This window comes from Chiloscyllium plagiosum, chromosome 11 (assembly GCF_004010195.1).
Source record: "Chiloscyllium plagiosum isolate BGI_BamShark_2017 chromosome 11, ASM401019v2, whole genome shotgun sequence".
In the NCBI taxonomy this organism is placed as follows: Eukaryota; Metazoa; Chordata; class Chondrichthyes; order Orectolobiformes; family Hemiscylliidae; genus Chiloscyllium; species Chiloscyllium plagiosum.
The window spans coordinates 76,425,108-76,447,158 of record NC_057720.1 but is presented as its reverse complement, the minus strand read 5'-3'; the positions used below and the strand labels follow the sequence as shown (position 1 = coordinate 76,447,158).

The 22,051-nt window shown below is 41.8% G+C and overlaps 1 protein-coding gene across 1 annotated transcript in view; it reads left to right on the top strand.

Moving 5' to 3' along the window:
• The window catches only part of LOC122554585 (4-trimethylaminobutyraldehyde dehydrogenase-like), a 56,271-nt gene extending 34,425 nt beyond the window's left edge, over window positions 1-21,846 (top strand). Inside the window, exons 4-11 of the mRNA XM_043699853.1 lie at window positions 3,009-3,143; window positions 5,968-6,164; window positions 7,631-7,771; window positions 10,751-10,939; window positions 13,004-13,091; window positions 16,080-16,221; window positions 21,322-21,434; window positions 21,545-21,846. Of these exons, the coding sequence (XP_043555788.1) occupies window positions 3,009-3,143; window positions 5,968-6,164; window positions 7,631-7,771; window positions 10,751-10,939; window positions 13,004-13,091; window positions 16,080-16,221; window positions 21,322-21,434; window positions 21,545-21,639 (1,100 nt within the window). The 3' untranslated portion in view covers window positions 21,640-21,846. The remainder of the gene's footprint in view (window positions 1-3,008; window positions 3,144-5,967; window positions 6,165-7,630; window positions 7,772-10,750; window positions 10,940-13,003; window positions 13,092-16,079; window positions 16,222-21,321; window positions 21,435-21,544) is intronic.
• The last annotated feature ends 205 nt before the right edge of the window (window positions 21,847-22,051 follow it).

Below are 22,051 nucleotides of genomic sequence, written 5' to 3'. Positions count from 1 at the left end.
CTGTATGAAAAAGGTGCCCTTTAGGTCCCTTTTATATCTTTCCCCTCTCACCCTAAACCTATGCCCTAGTTCTGGACTTCCCCACTCCAGGGAAAAGACCTTGTCTATTTACCCTATCCATGCCCCTCATAATTTTGTAAACCTCTATAAGGTCACCCCTCAGCCTCCGTCGCTCCAGGGAAAATAGCCCCAGCCTGTTCAGCCTCTCCCTGTAGCTCAAATCTTCCAACTCTGGCGGCGTCCTTGTAAATCTTTTCTGAACCCTATTATGTTTCACATCTTTCTGATAGGAAGGAGGCCAGAATTGCATGCAGTATACATCTGCCTTAGAAATCTTCAGATCTTGCTTCCACCGCCTTTTAGTGAATAGACTTCCCAGGACGCACTCCCTTCTGTGGGGAGGAAATGAAATTGCTGTTCTTCTCTTATCTTAAACGGATGATCACTTATTTTAAACCAGTGACCCCCTTCGGTTCAAGGTTCTCCCAAAGGTGGGAATGACCTTTGCATATTCATCCTGTCAAGGTGCCTCAGAACCTTGTGCTTCAATCAAGTTGCCTCTCAACTGGCCTATTCCAGGTATTAGTCTAGTAAACCTCTGAACTGCTTCCAGTCTGTTTACATCCTTCCTTCGATGAGGTTCGCCACTGTGTGTAGAAATGTTTCTTAATTTCACCACCAAAAGATTTGGCTCTACTGCTTTGACTATATTATTTTTAAGGGATAGTCTATTGGAAAACAGACAATTGGAAAAGGAGGGGTACTTTCAATAGCTGGAACTAGTTGTGTACCACAGAGATCAGTGCTGGGACTGCATGTTTTTACAAAGAAATAACTTGGATGACAGAAGTCATTGTATTATCATAAATTTGCAGAAAATGCAGTAATAGGCGGAAGGTGATGAAGAAGCATAATCTATAGAAGGATTTCTACAGGTTAGGAGAGTGGCGAAAGTTTGGCAGATGGAATGCAATGTGGGGTAAATGGGAGGTTATGCACTTTAACAGGGAGATTAGAAGAGCAGAATATTATTTTAATGTGAAGTTGCAGAGATCTGCAGCACAGCGGGATTTTAGGGTCCTTGTACATGAGTCACAAAAAGTTAGCAATCAAGTTCAGTGCATGATGGGGAAAGCAAATGGGACGTTGGCCTTCATATCAAATGGGATAGAGTATAAAAGTAGGGAGGTCTTGCAAAAACTTAACAAGGCAGTTGCTAGGCTCCACCTGGAATATTGTGAACAGTTTTTTGTTCCCCTTTATCCAAGAAAAGATACACTGGCATTGAAAGCAGTCCAGAATAAGGCCATTTAGCCCATCGAGTTCACATCAAGCCTCTGAAGAGCATCCAACCCAGACCAACCCCCCTACCCTATCCGTGTAACCCTGCACTTCCCATGGCTAACCTACCTAGCCTGCACATTCCTGTACACTACAGGCAATTTAGCTTGGCCAGTCACCCTAACCTACACATCTTTGGACTGTGGGAGGAAACTGGGGCACCCAGAGGAAACCAACAGGGACAATGTACAAACTCTACACAGACAGTCGCCCGAAGCTGGAATTGAACCCAGGTTCCTGGTGCTTGTGAGGCAGCATGCTAACCACTGGACCACCGTTTTAGCCCATTCATTTTGTTTTGCCAGTTTTTGAGAGATTTTCTTCCAAAAAGGAGGTTGAGTAGGTTGGCTTGTATTTGTTGGAGTTTAGAAGAATGAGAGGAGACCTTTAGGAGAATGAGTGGAAACCTACCATATTCTTGAAGGGCTTGAAACAGCTGATGCAGAGTGTTTGTTCTCCCTCTCCACATGTGGGAGAGTTTAGAATTAGAGGGATAAAATCACCATAGTCCCTGAGAAATGTCGTCCCACTGCATCATTAGAGATAGAGAAGACTAGTAGTGCTTTAACCTGAACATCACCAACCCTCTGCATTACAAATCAACCATCCACCCAACTGAGCTAACTGAATTCCATCCCAATTGTAGCAGTAATCATAAAGCACCTATGAGGCAATAAATCTCTCTCTGACTCATCACACTAAAAGAAACTTGTATTTTCTTGGAGAGTTCATACTTTTGTTACACCGTATTCCACCATCTGTTTATTCCTTGTTGCACAAATATTGTCAAATCTAAAAATATGTGGAAATGCTGAACACATCGGTCTTATCCTGGGAGAGTATTAGAATTCGATTTTGTGTCAAACATGTAGCCTTTTCATTGGAATAGTAATAATAGGACTATGAATCTTATGTTTGCAAGATTAGCAGCTGTACAGAGTAGGATTTGAGCATTTTTTTCTCTCTTTGTAATGCAAATGTCAAGATGTTCAGTAAATAAATAAGATGGGAATTAAAATCAAGGAACCCTAAAATGATGTTAAAATACCAGTAAACAACATTGTCAGGACCATCTTACCTAGTTGACAATAGATTAGTGCTTGACTCCATGGATGAAGGTCTGTTTAGTTTGTTGGCAGAACTGTGTACGCATTTATTGATCTTTACTGACGTCATTCTTACACTGAGGAAGCTGATTCAGCATCTGATGGACTGACTGGATTGTGTTGCTGGGGAGATCCTGACCTGAATGGCCCTGCCACATCATTCCCTCAGTCTCTGCTGTTTGTTTGATTAGATTAGATTCCCTACAGTGTGTAAACAGGCCCTTCGGCCCAACAAGTCCACATCGACCCTCCGAAGAGTAACCCACCCAGATCCATTTCCCTCTGACTAATGCCCCTAACACTGGGCAATTTAGTATGGCCAATACACCTGACTGGCACATCTTTGGACTGTGGGAGGAAACTGGAGCACCTGGAGGAAACCCACGCAGACACGGGGAGAACGTGCAAACTCCACACAGACATCTGCTCGAGGTTGGAATTGAACTTGGGTCCCTGGTGCTCTGAGGCAGCGGTGCTAACCACTAAGTGACGTTTTCTCTAGATCAATTGTATGTATCCTGAAACTCGCACTAAATCTCTTTCCTTTGTCTCTGTGCACAGGCCAACACATTCAGCTGTCTGGAGGATCATTTGCTTACACAAGGAGAGAGCCCCTTGGAGTGTGTGTGGGAATTGGGGCTTGGAACTACCCATTCCAGATAGCCTGCTGGAAGTCAGCTCCAGCACTGGCTTGTGGTGAGAATTGTACAGTGCTTTCATCTTGTGGCAAAAATATATATTTTTTTTTATATAAAGAAATCCTTTTCAATCAGCTTAAGGTCTTTGTATTTTCCGGTTAGCCCAAGCTTGTCACAAAATATAATGTATAGTGTCTAAAATACATACTACTTTCAAAAGCAATGTTTCCATTCTACTCATGATACCACAAAAAAGGTTCAACTGAGACCATTGTTTAAGTTTGCACCATTTATTTCAGAAGCATATTTGAGTTTTGACTATACTTTCATTAAATGATTAACCAGCAATCTTTCTAAGTTAATTTTTACATTTGAAAGAGTATTTTTCAGGATTATCTTCACCACGTGTGTATGTCCCAATTTTTAATTATTTTATATAAGATTAAATTACACCAAGTTCTTGATCCCTTCAGAATGTTGGAGAGGAATTTTTCAAAACTTTTGCCATTGGGATTTTTGCCTTCATGAAAGTGGTCTCATTCTGCTGTGTGGTATGGATGTGTATGTCAGTGATGTCTAGACATGATGCTGCAGACACATTGAATCTGGGATTTATTTTTAAAAATCTTTCCTACCGTGTTTTCCTTTTCTTGTAAATTTATATGATAGTTTTCGTCAGCTTAAAATAGCTTTGGTGCTGATTATGGAAAACTAGTCAAGCAGTTAACAGCATTTAAGTTAAATTCCAGCTGTTTTCAGAAATAACTTATTTTTTGGTTGGCAGATGATCAAGACAATTGTTTGATTGGCTAAAAGCATTCTGCTTGTGGCAATCTTTTTTTTTGTTTGTTTCCGCAAATATATCCTATTTTAAGAAGTTCTTCACGTTGGATATAAAGTGGGTTTTGGTGCAAACCTTGTTTAAGATTGTGTACAGCACACATCAGTACACGATGTAATATTTGGCGCAATTTCTACAGCCTAAGGTTGTGCCTGCCACTACTATCCGTCTAGGCTTTGCTCTAGGTGGCTTCAAGCACTATACTGCAGATAACCTGCTTTTTTTTCAGTTCTGGGAGAAAGTGAGGACTGTAGATGCTAGACATCAGAGTTAAGAGTGTGGTGCTAGAAAAGGACAGCAGGTCAGACCGCAACAGAGGAGCAGGAGAATCGACGTTTCGGGCATAAGCCCTTCATGAGGTCACCTGATGAAGGGCTTATGCCCAAAATGTCGATTCTCCTGCTCCTCTGGTGCTGCCTGACCTGCTGTGCTTTTCCAGCATCCCACACTCAACTTTTTTTAATTCTGCTCAAGCAAAGCACAGTGTGAATTAATTGAATACATGCATATAAAGAATGATATGTGAATTTTTTAAAAAGTCTGCTGTCATAGAATAGAGTCATAGAATCCCAATAGTGTGGAAGCAAGCCTTCCGGCCCATCGATTCCATACTGACTCTCCAAAAGAAACATCCATGCTATCAAGACACATTCCCTACCCTATCTCAGTAACCCTGCATTTCCTATGGCTAATCCATCTAGCCTGGTCACTATGGGTATCTTAGCATGGCCAATCCACCTAACCTGCACATGTGGGAGGAAACCCGAGCACCCAGAGGAAATCCACGCAGACATTGGGAGAATATGTAAACTCCATGCAGACAGTCGCCTGAGGCTGGAATCGAACCCTGTTACTGTGAGCCAGCCGTGCTAACCACTAGTCACTGTGCTGCCTGCTAGTGAAGCTTTCACAGTGATGTTTGTGGTACAAAGAAGGAAATATTTTCTTTATGTGGATGCATGTGTTATTCTTGCTCTGTAACCCGTCGGGCTGAACTTTGCCAGGGCCTAGTGCGTGGTGGGAGAGTGGAGCAAGAACCTTCGGTATTAACCATCATTACCCTTCAGGAACTGGCTGCAGTTTGAGGGAATGTGTGAATTAGTCTGAAAAGCTTGATGTTACAATCACCCAGGGTTGCCAATCATCTCAACTGGTGAGGATTCCTTAATCACTGTTCAATTGTACATTAAAAAGTTGCATGCTGTTCACTTTTCTGTAACTGGGCTTTTAATGGAAATGTGACTAATAAAATTTGAGCAAAACAAAAGTAGGGTTTATAAAAGAAAAAAACCTCATACATCTTTCAAAATTCAGCCCAAATTTGTTTGCCCAAGCTTATCACAACATATATTGTTAGTCTATAAAATATATCCATCATTTTAAAACAATATTTCCCCTTCTCATCATGGCACCACAAGAAAAGCTCAACTGAGACAATTTTTTAAAGTTTGCACCATTTATTGCATATTTGATTTTGACAGCACAGTGATTAGCTAACAGTCTTTTAAAGCTAATTTTCACATTTTAAAATATTTTTCAGAATATTTTAGCTTCTCTTTTCACCGCAAGTGTATGTGCCAATTTTTTTTTATATAAAGTAAAATTAAATTATGATATGTTATCTTGATAATCTCTGGCCAGAGTTTAATTATTATCTGGTCAAGGAGTTAGATGGGTTAAAATGTGTACGTCAGTGTTCGCTAACATCTGTAGTGTGATGGTTCAGAATGGTGTGTCTCCAGGACAGGATTTATCTTCTGAGGAAGCTGTTGGTATATTTTGTGATATAAATTTAGTTGCATTCCCTTTGCAATAACCAACCTTGTAGGATCACAATGTAGCAGATGACTGTATCCTCTGGCCCAAGCATGATTAAGCATCCCAGCTGATGCTGACAAGTGAGTATTTTTCGCCATGTTTAGCACCATGTGTCTTGCTTTTATTTCTGGGCGTTAGGAGCCAAGAGGGAGGAGAGAAAGTCTTTGTGTTAAGAAGGAAAATTATCTTAAAATATTATGTTTTCTACCCCCACTCCAAACAGGAAATGCCATGATTTTCAAACCTTCACCTTTGACCCCTCTGACTGCCGTGATGCTCGCAGAGATCTACACACAAGCTGGGGCCCCGAATGGGTTGTTCAATGTGCTTCAAGGGGCTGTAGAGACTGGAAATCTCTTATGTAAACACAGAGGTGTGGCAAAGGTTTCTTTCACTGGTAGCGTGCCTACTGGAATCAAGGTAACTGCATGGTTGGGGCAACAAGGGAAAATAGTATGGAAATGTTTTGTTGAACCTACAGAGCTACCCTTCATTTAACCAAACCTCTCAGGATTGAGCTTTGTCCATTAGGGATGGAGCAGGAGATGTCAGTTGGATACCTCTCTACAACTGCATACCTAGAGTACCTCAGGAAAATGATGAAAGTCATTGGCAAACACCTCTAGTTCCGTCACACGTTCCGAGCTCAACTCAGTCCTTGTTTGGGAGATTGGTTGCTTGTGATGCAGGTCTGAGTGATCTGTTTCAGAGCAGAGCCAATATAGTCTGGGAAGGAGGGGTCAGGTTAACTTCAGGAATGGGGCTGGACACCACCTCACCATTTATGGAGACACCTGATTGGGGGAGAACTGCCCGCTTGAAGCAGCCCCCCAATCGGAGACTGGCATCACTCCCACCCTCCGAGGTGGTGGTTGCAGCATGTACAAACACCCCTCACCTGAGACCTAGGTTCATTGCTGGATCCTATGGCTAAGTGGCAATCATTGGGTGGCAGGACACTGGTTCCAGGATGGAGATTCCGTGGGTTGGAGCCAGCGACAAAGGCAGCGAGTGGCTCAAAGTAAGCTGTCATCTGTTTGGAATAAGCTGAAAGTGGTTGCATGATCTGGTCTTCTTCTCCCCATATGGTCTGGTCACTTTCCCTTTTTGAGGGTTTGCACCATGTTTAGCACCATTATTTCTGGGCGTTAGGAGCCAAGAGGGAGGAGAGAAAGTCTTTGTGTTAAGAAGGAAAATTATCTTAAAATATTATGTTTTCTACCCCCTCTTCAAATAGGAAATGCCATGATTTTCAAGCCTTCACCTTTGACCCCTCTGTTTTTGTCTGAGGGTTTTGACTTTGAGCATTATAGCTGTTGTGTTTGTCTCATCAATCAGCAGTTTGTTGCATGTTGGTATTGTGAAACGTACCTCAGAGAGACCGTGTGCAGCATTTAATTATAAAATCATGTAGGACATTGTTAGAGTAAATAGACAAGGTCTTTTCCCTGGGGTGGGGGAGTCCCCAATTAGAGGGCATAGGTTTAAAGTGAGAGGGGAAAGACTTAAAATGACTTAATGGGAAACTTTTTCAGGCAGAGGGTGGTGCGTCTATAGAATGAGCTGTCAGAGGAAGTGGTGGATGGGTATACGAATAGGAAGGGTTTCGAGGGATATGGGTCAAGTGCTGGTAAATGGGACTAGATTGGGTTAGGATGTCTAGTTGGTATGAAAGCGTTGGACCGAAGGGTCTGTTTCTGTACTGTACATCTCTATGACTCTTAAGTGTAGATTCTCTCTGCTTATAAAGTCCAAAAATAACAGCAGTGGAATTATTCTCTGGGGAATGTATTAATGGGTGTTTTGTCTTGGAATTTTCTGGAGGCTCCAGATCCCAAATATGCATGGGATCGAACAAATGTTCTGTCTGTGCTCTTCCTCTCCAGATCATGGAAACTGCAGCAAAAAACGTCAAGCATGTTACTCTTGAACTTGGAGGGAAATCTCCACTTGTCATTTTCTCTGATTGCGATTTGGAGAATGCAGTGAGAGGTGCAATGCTGGCGAACTTCCTCAGTCAGGGAGAGGTATGGAAACAAAACCACTGTGATTTGCATATAAGCAACCAGTTATTGTTTTTTAAACCACTTCAGTTTCCTGCACTGTCGACATGGTGACCAACAAATCCTCAGTTAGTTTCAGGCAGAGGGTGGTGCGTCTATAGAATGAGCTGTCAGAGGAAGTGGTGGATGGGTATACGAATAGGAAGGGTTTCGAGGGATATGGGTCAAGTGCTGGTAAATGGGACTAGATTGGGTTAGGATGTCTAGTTGGTATGAATGCATTGGACCGAAGGGTTAGTTCAGTTCTGTGTAAAACAATTTACCGTTTGATTTCAATGTTTCCAGAACATTCTGTCCTTTTGTTAGCAAACAGCTTTGTTTTGATTGACCGAGCACCAAGCACTACATCGACCATTTTAAGACCTGGATGTTTGTCTTTGCGTTGGGTAGTTGGAGTTGGGACCACTGTAGAAAATGCCCCATTAGACTCTGTTTTGACATCAGTGATGTGGGTGTGGAATGGAATTGGACCTGCCACCCCTCCAGAAGCAGATCAGAAGTGGCCACAGATGTGGCTGAGTACCATGTTGTTCAAAAGATCCACCTCAGTCCTTTTGGGCGTGTCTCCATTTATTTATTTGCACTTTGTGCCCTGTGACCCTCCTCCTTCCCCACTCAAATTGCCAAGTCGTGTCCTCACCCACTGAAAGTCCCTTCATGGGATGCTGTACAGAGGGTGGGTGTGGACCCAATGAGGCCAAATGGCCTGTTTCCACACTGTAGGGATCCTATGATTCTATAATTTTCAGACCTTCACCACTGGCCTTTTCTCATTCTTCTTACTAAAATGAGTCACTTCACAATTCTCTGATTAAAACTAACCACTCACTTCTGTAATACTGTGTGCAATTCTGTCTCCCTGCTGGAGGAAAGATGTTGTGAAACTTGAAAAAGGTCAGAAAAGATATATAAGGATGTTGCCAGGGTTGGAGGATTTCAGCTTCAGGGAGAGGCTGAATAGGCCGGGGCTGTTTTTTCCTGGAGGGTCAGAGGTGGAGGGGTGACCTTATAGAGGTTTATAAAATCATGAGGGGCGAGGATTGGGTAAATAGCTTTTTCCCAGGGTGGAGGAGTCCAGAACTAGAGGGCATAGGTTTAAGGTGAGAAGAGAAAGATTTAAAAGGGACCTAAGGGGCAACCTTTTCAAGCAGAGGGTGGCGAGTGTATGGAATGAGGTGCTAGAGGAAATGGTGGAGGTTGGTACCATTACAACATTTAAAAGGCATCTGGATGGATTCATGACTATGAAGGGTTTAGAGGGAAATGGACCATATGCTGGCAAATAGAACTAGAGTAATTTAGGATATCTGGTTGGCATGGATGAGTTGGACTTGAGGATCTGTTTCCATGTTGTACAGCTCTGTGACTCTATGACTCTATATATATCTACCCATACCACCACCCTGTCCGTATTCTCTTGATGTAGGTTACTAACCTTGTTATAGTTGACAATATTTTACAGGTTTTGCAAACTTTGATATTGTGTTCTCCACACTACAGTCTAGACCAACAGCATGGATCCAGAAAAAGCAATTATCCTAGTACTGACTCCCGGAAGCCCCATGCTATGTGTTGTTGTAATCTGTCAAACATTGATTCTCTGTTTCTGCTGTCACTCAGCCAAGGTTTATATCCACATTATCACTGCCCTTCTTAATCCAAGAGACTAGTCTGTTTAGTAATTTTTTTGTTTTATTGTCTTCTAACGCATTTTGGAAGTCCATGCCCTTCACATGAACTGCAGTACCCCAAATCAGCCCCCCTCAGCTCCTCATCAGAAAGCCCAATCAAGTTTGGGTTAGCAAGCCCATGCTGCCTTTCCTTAATTAATTCACATTGGTCCAAGTGTGTTGAATTTTGTCCCAGATTTTCTGCTCTGAAGTGAACCTGACTGCCCTATAACAGCTGAAGTTTTCCCTGCACCCTCTTTGAAGAAGAATGTAACATCTGAACGTTCTCAATTGCAAGCTGCACCCCCTCCCAGTGCCTGTATTTGAGTAGGGTTGAAAGATTGCCACCAATGTCTCGGAAATTTCTTCCCTTGCATTCCTTGGTGTTCTTAAATCCATCTCAACCCATGTGGGTTGCCAACTTTAAGCACAATCACCCTAGCCAAAGACTATCAATTTTTACTCCAAACGGTATGTCAGTAATGGGGAGACAATGGCCTAGTGGTATTATCACTAGAGTATTAATCCAGAAACTTGGCTAATGTTCTGGTGACCCGGGTTCAAATTCTGTCATGGCAGGTTGTGGAATTTGAATTTGATAAAAGGATCTGGAATTGAGGGTCTAATGGCAACCACGAAACCATTGCCGATTGTCAGGAAAACCCACTTGGCTCACTAATGTTCTTTAGGGAAGGAAATGTCATCCTTACCTGGTTTGGCCTACGCGTGATTCCAGACATTACAGCAGTAAGGTTGATTCTTAACTGCCCTCTGGGCAATTAGGGTTGGGCAATGAATGCTGATCTAACCAGTGATGCTGTGGCATCCTGTGAGTGAATGAAAGAAAAGCTGAGTCAGCTGTCACAATAACTTTGGCTGCATCTTCCTTGGCAAAGATAGATATTCATTTAGTGTTGTCTGCACCCATGCATTACTCCTATTTTGGTTCCTAATTGATTCTCCTCCTCCTTTATAACCTTCTCATATACATGTAGAAAATCTATTGCTTTATCTGCCAGTCGCTCCACTATTCTCTTTGTTCCTCTTATTTATTTCCTCACTTTCCCTCTGAATTTACAACTGAGAAGCAGGTTGAACTTTGAATGAGCTCAGTTCCTGCTCTGAGGTTACAACTTGTGATTGTTTTGCCTCAGACAAGGATCCTACCATTGAACCAGAGCTGACACATCATGTTCATTGTCTATTGCATGTGATATAATTATTTGAGGTAAACGTATATGGTAATACACCTTTTTTCATATTTTCATTTCAGGTGTGCAGTAATGGTACCAGGGTGTTTGTACAGAAAGACGTAATGTCAAAATTTGTGGAAAAAGTGGTGGCAAAGACAAAAGCAATAAAAGTAGGAGATCCACTACTCGAAGATACTCAAATGGGAGGGCTCATCAGTCGCCCACACTTGGACCGAGTGTTATCTTATGTGAAGCAAGCCGAGGAACAGGTTGGTTTTGGTTGGTCTAAATTTGCTATACAAATTACTTTATCTAAACTTTGTTTGTCACGTGAATTTGTGGTGTGGTCTGAAGCAGTGAAAACTCATTTGCAGACTGGGTGGCCTTACATGGTTTTAGTTTGACTGCTGCATTGGAGATTCGTATAGCTCCTCATGCACATTATAAATTAAAATAATAAATCTAAGTGATGGTTTTTTAGATCCGGTCTATCCTCTTCCATCACTATTTGAAAAACAAATAGAATTAAATGTAGAATGCCCACAATGTGGAAACAGGCCCTTCGGCCCCACAGGTTCACATTGACTCTCCAAAGAGTATCCAACCAGACCCATTCCCCTATCCTATTACTCTACATTTCCCTGACTAATGCACCTAACTTACACATCCCTGAACACTACAGGCAATTTAGCATGGCCAATTCACCTAATCTTTGGATGTGGGAGGAAACCGGAGCACCTGGAGGAAACCAATGCAGAAACGGGGAGAATGTGCAAACTCCACACAGTCATCCGAGGCTGGAATCAAACCTGGGTATTTGGTGCTGTGAGGCAGCAGTGCTAACCACTGAACCATCCCCGGTCGCTGGGCCTTAAGTTCTCCCCCACTGACATTTCTGTCACTTTCCCTGCCTTATTTCCCAAGAGTAGGTACACCCGCCTACCAAATCAAAGTTTACTTGCACACAATTAGCAAATTCTTCTCCATCTAAACCCTTAGCATGATGGGAGTCCCAGTCTATGTTTGGAAAGTTAAAGTCCCTTACCATAACCACCTTAATATTTTTACAGATAAGTGTGATCTCCTTACAACTTTGTTTCTCAATTTCCTACTGATGACTAGTTGGGGGGGGTCGATAGTACAATCCCAATTAAGTAATCATCTCTTTCTTATTGCTCATTTCCACGCAAATCATTTCCCTGGATGCCTTAGTAGGAATGTGCTCCCTCAGTACAGCATTAGTGTTATTCCTTCTCAAAAATGCCACCCTGCTTTCTCTCTTGCCCCCCCTTTCTATCCCTCCTATACAATTTATATCCTGCAATATTAAGCTGTCAGTCCTGTGCATCTCTGAACCATATCTTTGTAATTGCTATGATATGTGTGTGTCAGATTAATGTCAGCAAAAACGCTGGCTTAGTTTCCGTTAAGAAGATGGTGGTGGTGGTGGTGGTGAGTACCTTCTGGAACTATTGCACTATTTGGTGTTGGTAGACCCACTATGACATTAGGGAGGGAGTTCCAGGATTTTGATCCATTGACACTGACATTTCCAAGTAAAGATGGTGGGTGACTTGGAGGGGAACTTGCTTCACCATGTGTTTCTGCTTCCACCACACCTATTCCACGTGGAAATTACTTTCTCCAGCATCTGCATTGTTGCCTGAGAATTTCGGATTCTCCCCATCAGATGTCAAAACCCTAATCATTTTGTTGTTGTCAGTGCTTAGTTTTTCCATTGCCTCTTTTAGTTATTTTCAGCTTTGAGCTTCAACTCATTTAATGCATCATAGTCAACATTTTCATTTTCCTAGATGTTTTGAGCTGTTCTGACATATCTGTTACCTCCTCTCGAATTTCTGCATGGTGTTTCCCTAAGCCGTCTTTAAGATATCCCCTCCATGTTGTATTGCTGTACGCATCCTCTGTTCATCAAACACTCTCCCTGTTACACACACCCTTTCTGGCAAATGTTCTTTCTCAAATTATGATCCTCCACAACTCGCACTCTGCCTTCTTTCACACTGCCATCTTTAAAGCCTGTCTTTTTTAGATTGGGGAAATCAAGGACACAGTCAAAAGGTCACAGAACGTCTCCAGGACAAAAGGAGGTTGTTTGGCCCGTTATGACTGCACTGGTTGCCTGAATGAGCAATTCTGCCCCATTTCTCCTTTTGTAATTCCTTCCAATGTCCAGTGAGCAGTGTATTGCTTTCTACATCTGTGCAAAGACACTCCGTGTGAGCACTGCTGTACAAGTACACATTGTTACTGCTGCATTTCAGTAGCGTTGGCTGACATGAGACTGATGTGACTATGTTCCTTGTTTGCAGGGTGCAACTGTACTTTGTGGTGGAGATCGTTTTGTTCCTAATGATCCGAAATTGAAAGATGGATATTTCATGAAACCATGTATTCTAGGTATTGTTGTTCAATCTTACAAATAAGATGTCAAATTTGAGTCAAGCTTGCTAGAAGACAAATTCTTAAATATTTGATCTCAGTTGGTATAAAGTGATATTTTGACATCCTTAACAATCATCAAGGTGCTATAAATACGTAAGATGCAATTCTTCAACCGCTAAACTTAAGCGAAACAATTATTTATCTGAGGATGTATTTAGAATATATAAAGTTGCAATTGATGTTCTCCAATAATCTATACATCTCACTTCAAAAAGCCACTTCCATCAGCAGGCTGTTGTCTCTAACTTTGTGGTAAATTTAGTGTTGAACACACCAACTCCTGAAATCTTATTCATAAAATGCTGCACTACCTACCATGTATATCAGGATAAGCCATGACTTTTTTTTTCCATATCACCATCCTGTGGGAGGGGGTTTACCATTGACCAGAAGCTGAACTGGACTATCCATATTAATACTGTGGCTACAAGAGCAGGTCAGAGGCTAGGACTCCTACAGCAAGTAACCCACTACCTGACTTCCCAAACCCTGCCCACTATCTACAATGCACAGGTCAGTAGTGTGATGGAATACTTTGTAACTCTCTGGATGAGTGCAGCTCCAGCAACCCTTGAACAGCCCTTGCAGCTAACATGCCATTAACTACTGTAAACCTTCACTCCCTCACAGCATGCACCATACACAAAATGCACTGGAATAACTCTTCCAGGTTCATTCGATTGCACCTTCCAAGCCCATGACCTCTGCCACAAAGGGTTGGACATCCATTGGAACAACAATACATTCTGGTTTATGTTCAAGCCCCACACCATCCTGACGTGGAACTGTGTAGCTTTCTTTTACAAAATCCTGGAACCCCATTCCTTACAATACTTATACGTGGACTACAGCCTTGCCATGGAGGTGAGCTATCTCCACCTAGAAGGCAATTGAGAATGAATTATAAATGTTGGCATAGCCAGTGATGCCAACATGCTGGGGCAGAATTTTTTTTTAAAATGCCATCATCAAGTCTTGAGAACTGATTAAATTCAATAAAAACAGCAATAAATTGCCCAACTCTTTATTGCTTTTGACCACTTTTCAAAGACTACTAATGTGGATTTTCTACATGAGTCCTCTTAATCAGCATCATTAGATGAGGATTTTAAATAAATTCTCACCTTGGCAATAACAAAGTTATTTCTCACTACAGTATATTGATTCAGAAACCGTTTGAATTGTAGGCATTGTTAGCAAGCTCAGCTACCTATTGCATTCTTCTCCCCCCTACCCCCCTCCCTACCCCCCTCCAATTTATCTGTCCATCCCTGAGGCTCCCAGCCTCATTCCTGACAAAACATCGATTTTCCTGTTCCTTGGAAGCTGCCTGACGTGCTATGCCTTTCTAGCACCACATTCTCTTAATTCTAGTCTCCAGCATCTGCAGTACTCCCTTTCGCTGAGAGGTGGTGTGTCGAGTCAGTCTGATGGCCTTTACGCTAAGGGAAATTTGATGTTGCAGGTTGGTGCTAGTTTAAGACAACAATGCCTTTCCCAGCAGGTTGCCTCAGTGAGGGTCCCTATTAATGTTAATGAGTCTGCCTTCATGTTGCACATATTGTCTGGGGAATAATTTACCTCCTGGAGGTCTTAATTCTGGAAGTAATTGATAAGCAGTTTGGCTATCATTTGAAGCAAGCTGCTGCCCTCCAATTATGGGTTGGACGTTTGATGTAACCCAACTCCCCTCAGGTCCACAGTTATCTGCTGTCCTTTAGGTGTCAGCTGTGACTCATGAATGTGGGAGCATACATACCTCTGAGTCATAAGGTTGTGGGTTCAAGTCTGGAAGAGCAACAGAGTACTCTCTCTGACATGTGGGTAAGGTTTAACCCTTAACTAGATCGCTTTTAAAAAAAGATTGTCGGGTCATTAGCTGATTGTGGAATCTTGCCGTGATGAAATTAGCTGTTGTATTTCCCAGATGATCTAGACAGCTCTTTGTGGTCGAGAGTTCCTCAGATTCACTATCTTCTGAGAGAGGAAATGCCTCCTGATCTTTATGCCTTCTGGTCCTAGACTCTCTATTTTGTCACATCACTATACTTTGAAAATATTTTATGGTCTCTAAAATGCACAGGATGCCCTGAGGTCATGAAAGGTGCTATAGAAATGCAAGAATCCCTGTCTTTTCCATAGAATTCCGACAGGGTGGAAGGTAAGCCATTCGGCCCATCAAGTCCACACCGACCCTCCAAAGAGCATCCCACCCAGCCCCATCGCCTACCATATCACTATAACCCTGCATTTTTCATGGCTATTCCACCTAACCTGCACATCATTGGACGTTTTTTTGGGCAATTTAGAATGGCCAATTCACCTTATCCTGCACACCTTTGGTCTGTGGGAGAAGACTGTAGAAAAACCATGCAGTGGATGGAATCAAACTGGGTCCCTGGCACTGAGGCAGCAATGCTAACCACTGAGCCACCCAGATATATTAGTTAGGAATGTCATCTTCTTTAAAATCAAAGGCTTTATAAAAAATATTATCATTTTTTAAAAAATCCTGATGCAGTGTTTTCACTAGATTTTTCTTAAACAAATGTAGAAATGTTCTAACTTGAAGCAGGATTGATTTCTCCAGTGTCTGTCAGACCTGGTCGAGTGATTTTTAAAAAGTTTTTTTTTGGGGTGTTGTAACAGGGAATGTATACCTGAAATACACTGATTCACACCCATTGGTGATGAGTTCCTGCTCTCTGGCCATTCTGGTCAAGAAGTATAGTTAGATGGAAGGAACTTTTCATGGAATAAGCCCCATTAGATCTGTCCTGTACATGAATCGGTGTTAGGCCTGAGAGCGCCTGACCCCTCTCTGAATTGTACATTGTCTCTGATGGTGTGGAGATGCTAAATGCAGCAGAGGAGTTAAAAGCTTCATTTCCTGTTTTGTGTTGGGGATCTATGGCATCAATAAGTAATGATCTGTGTGTGCAGGAAATTGCAACGATGAGATGACCTGTGTTAAGGAGGAGATATTTGGGCCTGTCATGTCAGTGCTGGCATTCGATACAGAGGAGGAGGCTATAGAGAGAGCAAATAACACCGACCTTGGTTTGGCAGCTGGAGTGTTCACCAGGTACAGTGGTTGTTCATTTAATACTTACTGAGAATAGGTGTGTTTTTCCTGTAGTGTGGACCTAGTTAGATGCTCTCAACCAGGATGATGATCTGGGTTGAGAAGAGAAACACTGGCTAGAATGTTCAATCTTTACCACTACATGGTGCTTATTGATGAGACCAGCCCTGACCGTTAGGGAGTTGCAATAGGATAACTTTCCCATATTATACCTGGTTATACACAGTGAGCATTCATATGGATGTATTTTTTTCCTAACGAAAAGAATTAATCCTCAGGAGAATATGGTCCAGAACATTGATACCAGTGCTCCGAGGGTGGTTGTACCTTTTCGTGTCTCTATAATTTCAGGCAAACAGCAATGGTATGATGTAATAAAGCCTCTGTGTTCTCTACTTGTAGATATTTCAATCTTTAAGACCACTTACATGTAGTCTTCTGTCTAGCTTTGTTTGCTGGATGACAATATATTTATTTTCTAAACTGAATAGTTAAATCCTCCATCATGTGATTGTCTCTGGTGTCAAAGCTCTCAAATGTGGCGTTTTGTCACATAATTGAGCTCTCAACATGGCATCCTATTGAAATGTTGAAACAGAATCGGTCAAATTAATCTGTTCCAAAACACACACTGCTGGAATAGCTCAGCAGGTCTGGCAGCATCTGTCGAGAGAAATCGGAGTTAACGTTTCAGGTCATAGAAACATATAGTATGGAAACAGACCCTTCAGTCCAACCTGTCCATGCTGACCATAATCCCAAACTCAACAAGTCCCACCTGCCTGCATTTTGGCCCTTATCTGTCCAAACCTTTTCTTGTTCATGCACTTATCTAAATGTCTTTTAAATGTTGTAACTGTACCCACATCCACCACTTCCTCTGGAAGTTTTACCCCACACATGAACCACTCTGTGTTGTTCTTTAAAAAAAATTGTCCCTCCTGTCTTTTTGTGAATCTTTCTCTTCCCACTTTTAACAGTCTTGAAATCTCCCACTCTTGGAAAAAGACACTTGCCAGTGACCCTTCCTCCGAACTCAGGGCTGCTGAGCTTTTCCAGCAATGATTTTGTTTAGCTTCTGATTTCCAGCATCCGCGGTTCTTCCAGTTTGTAAATTAATCGCTTTTACTGCTTTGGACCATCTGTTTAATGGCCTGAGTGATCCAGTTGTGTAAAGCAAGCTATTTATTGTCTAATTGTTTGAATTGGGTGTGGGGGTGGGGACAGTGTAAATTTGCATACATGTAAACATTTGGTTCCTGCTGTAAACCAAAGAGGAGGGAGAGTGTGGGAAAGTGAACGAATGCCTATTGGTTGAGAGCACACTATACATACTGAAACATAAAGACACGTGTAGGAAGGAATGATAATGAAGTACTAAAGTTAGAGGGAACCGATGGCCTAGTGTTCTTATTGCTGGGCTGTTAATCCAGAGACCCAGGTTTTTTTTAATTTCAAAAATCTACTTTATTCCTAAAATAATTTGGTCAGTACAGTTGGTCATGCCATACATCTGTAAACATTCCATTTCTTGGTATACAGAGACAGAGTAATCATTCCTATTTACAGGTCGGTACGATTACATATTTGGCTGAGGCGTCAGCAGAGCCCAAAAGACTGGTTGGGCCTCCTGTTCTTCTTAGGCAGGCAGATGTTACACGGTGGTCTTTCCCCACCGAGCCTTGGCGGCAGCTGCCCCAAGCTTCAGCTCATCCCTCAACACGTAGTCCTGGACATTGGAATGTGCCAGTCTGCAACACTCAGTCGGGGTCGGACCGCCCAGACCCGGATAGTATTCTGGGGAGTTGTTGAGACTCTGTCTCTAGAGTTCAAGTTGAATGCTGTTTGAGGGCCAACTGCTTTACATTAGTGCATTTTAAAGTGGTGGTGAACAGTCTGTCTGAGCCTGACTCAGTCTTATCACAAGAATCAAAGAGTTGCTACAATGTGGAAGCCATTCGGCCCATCGAGTCCACACAGATCCCTCCAAAGTGCATCCCCTTCCAGCTACCCCCTCTGCAGACCCTATCCCTGTAATTTCCCATGGCTAATCCACCTAACTTGTGCATCCCTGGACATTATGGGCAATTTAGCATGGCTGATCCACCTCATCTGCACGTCTTTGGATGTAGTGATTTGAATATAAATTACACTTTAATTTGCCCTGATTTAAAATGTGCTCCAGTTTTGGTCACATTTTTTATTTCTGTTGCCATGGTTAAATGTTGCTAAAGCAAGTTGCAGAAAATTCACAGAGGTTAGGATTCTCTTTTTTTGTTCATTTATGGGATGTGGTCGTCACTGGCTAGGCCAGGATTTATTGTCCATCCATAATTGTTCAGAGGGCAGTTAAGAGTCAACCACATTATTTGGGTCTGGAGTTGCATGCAGACCAGACTGGGTAAGGATGATAGTTTCCTTCCCTACAGGACATCAGTGAATCAGGTGGGTTTACTGAGAGTCGACAGTGTTTTCTTGACCGTCATGAGATGCTTGAATTTCATTAAAACCTGAAACTAAATTCCACCACATGCCATCAGCAGGATTTGAACCTGCATCCTCAGTATATTGTGTGTCTCTGGATTAATAGGTCAAGCAATACCGCCAGGCCATCGCCATTTAACATTTCAAGTCGAGTGCCCCTCACATTTATAATCTAGAAACCTCTGAAGAAAGGTCAGTCAACTTGACATGTTAACTCTATTTTCTCGCCAGAAGATGCTGCCAAACCTGTTGAGGCCCTCCAGCAATTTCTGATTTTTGTTTGTTTCAGATTTCCTCCATTCACAATTCTTTGTTTTATTTTAATGCTTTGTAGTCCTAATTTATAGGTCACAATTTAAAAGTAAAGGGATGCCCACTTAAAACAAATCTGGGAATGTTTTTCCCTTTTGAGGGTTAAGTGTCATTGGCAATCCCTTCCTCAAATGGCAATGGATGCAAGAATCTTTAAATATTTTTAAGGCAGGAATAGATTATCAGGGATTTGTAGGAATGTGGTGGGATGATGCTGCTCCTTTCACAAGGTTATGTTGTAGTTTTTTTTGGTTTGAGACTTTGTATAAGACACAGAATCTGAAATGTCTAAATTTGAAGGATTTTAGGGCCAATTTCTTTATAACTGACAGATCCTCCCTCAGGGAAAAGGCTTTCAAATGAAAAAAAAACTTGTACAATGAAAGGGGAGTGGCCAGTTCTCCCAGCCTAGCTTTTCTCTGGTTTGGTTGGGCTTTTGGCAGTCTGGCTATTCACTGAAAGCAGTGAGGCAGTCGAAAAGCTACTAGACCCAAAGAAGTAGGTCCCGGCTGATCCTCCTCCCCCCTCTCTGACATCTCTCCATGTTTGATTTTTACCTTTATGCCAAGGAGTGTTTATGGAGATTGTTGCAAGTATTTGAAACAGCATCATTAAGATGGGATGACCTGTTGGGTTTTTGGATAGGATATGTTAGTCAGAATTCTGTTCTCTTTTGTTTTGTGACTGCATCCCTCCTGGAATTTCCACATTACACTTGCTTAAAACAACTCGCAAAGTTAGGGTCTGGGCTACTTCCTTTAAAGTATTTTGAAGGGATCTGGCCTTGTCTGTAACGGTGGAGTTGAGGTAATATTCAGATCATGCGTGATCTTATTGAATGGCAGAACAAGCTAGAAGGGCCAAATGGCCTACTCTTGTTTATATGTATATAGTGTGCGCACTTAAAAATGCTGATATTTAGCTAATGAAAATTTTTAAGTTGACATCCAAAGCCGAGGCAATGTTCACCGTTTACCCATTCTACTGATTGTGACTTCAACTAGCAGTATGCAAGCCCATATTCTGCAAGGTTGGACTTTTGTGAGGGATAGTCTAGACAATTTCTTACACCTCACTGGGTCACATGCTGGAAGTCAACCCAGCCTATTCCTAGAGTTGTCACAAAAGTTAACATTTTATCAAAGTATGTTAATTTAATTGTATTTGGTCTTAGAGTAAGATTAAAAACTCGGACCGGGTTCCGGTGCTTGATAAGCGTTATAGGAAGGATATCATTAAGCTGGAGAGGGTTCAAAAGAGATTTACCAGGATGTTGCGGGGAATGGAGGGTTTGAGCTATAAAAATGGGCTGGATATGTTGCAACTTTTCTCACATCAGTGTTGGAATTTGAGGGGTGACCTTAGAGGTTTATAAAATCATGAGGGGTATAGAGAAGGTAAATAGCAGGTGTCTTTTCTCTAGAGTTGAGGATTTCAAGACTAGAGGCATATTTTTAAGGTGAGGGGAGAAAGATTTTAAAGACAGGAGGGGCACATTTTTTAATACAGTGGTTCATGTATGGAATGAATTTCCAGAAGAAGTGGTGGATGGAGGTACAGTTACAACACTTTAAAAGACATTTTGGATAAATACATGAATAAGAAATGTTTGGAGGGATATGAGCAAATCACAAGCAGGTGGGGACTAGTCTAATCTGGGATTATTGACTGGTTGGAGCGAAGGATATGTTTCCATGCTGTAATTAGATTTTAGCTACAAGTAAACAATTAGAAACTGTCAATAAGTAATGCTATAAATTAAAACTCTAACCCCCTTTATAAAGCTCCCTTTACACGTCCATGCAGACTGGCACACACAAGAAAACATTTTTGTGGGTGATGGGAAAGACTGGGAAGGCAGATCACTAGTTCCTGTCTATCGGTTGCTGAGATGATGCTTTTGACTCCTCAATGCATCTTCTCCAGGTCCTTCTGTTTTACTTGCAGGAAACAGTGTGACTGGTTCACAATTTAAAAGTCTGACTTCTTGATTAAAAGCCACAGCACTTACAATAAGTGTCAGCAGCTTACTTTTCTTGGGGAGGGAGGGAGGAAGTACAGCAATTCATTCCACAATCCTTGGTTCTTAAAACAGTTCATTTACGTACTTCTGTCCGCAATCAGAAAAATAAAAAAACTATACGGTCTTTCCAAATTGACTACCTTCAAGTGATGAACAATTGTGAGAAATGCCACTTTTATTGGACAACTGTGAATTAAGGAGATGGTGGAGGGGATGTTTGTTTGTGTTCACTATAGATTTGCTGGAGCCATTTATCAAGTGTGTGATGATTTTATTTCCAGAGATCTGACTCGAGCTCATCGGATGGCAGCTGCTCTTGAGGCAGGGACGTGTTTTATAAACAACTACAATGTCTCTCCCATTGAAATACCTTTTGGAGGATATAAAATGGCAGGTACAAATCCATTTTGTTAATAGGGGGGGGGGGGGGGGGGCGAAAAACCTCATTATTTCCAGAGTAAGTAAACTTGCAGATAACTAAAAAAGAAATCTCAACTGTTGCAGGGTTTGGAAAAGAAAATGGAACAGTGACGATTGAATATTATACACAACTGAAAAGCGTTTATGTGGAAATGGGAGATCCAGAATGTTCTTTCTAAACTCCAATACTGTTCATGCCTAAATGCGATCCATTGTTTCAGGTTAGTTTGTAACAGCGATTGGACATTTGAATCCGAAAACTGTCCATTGCTATTCTGTAATCCGAAAGCTCACTGTCACCATTGACTGTCTGTAAAATTATTTTTGTTATTCTGACCTTCATTAAAATTGGATTGCCCTGCTTCTTAATAAAATCATAGAAATGGCTTCAGTGTTTTCAGTAGTAACTTATTCTTGCAGGAGTTGGTGTAACTTCAGGTTGGATTGAAGCAGAGTGCTTTGACCAATTTCTAACAAAAACGCTTTTGTATTGATGGAAGTTTTGACCTAAACTACTTAATGTAATTGTAGCCTCTAACCCTTCGTCTCTTGCTTGAAAGAAAGGTAACCCGATATCTGTAAATTTTGCCT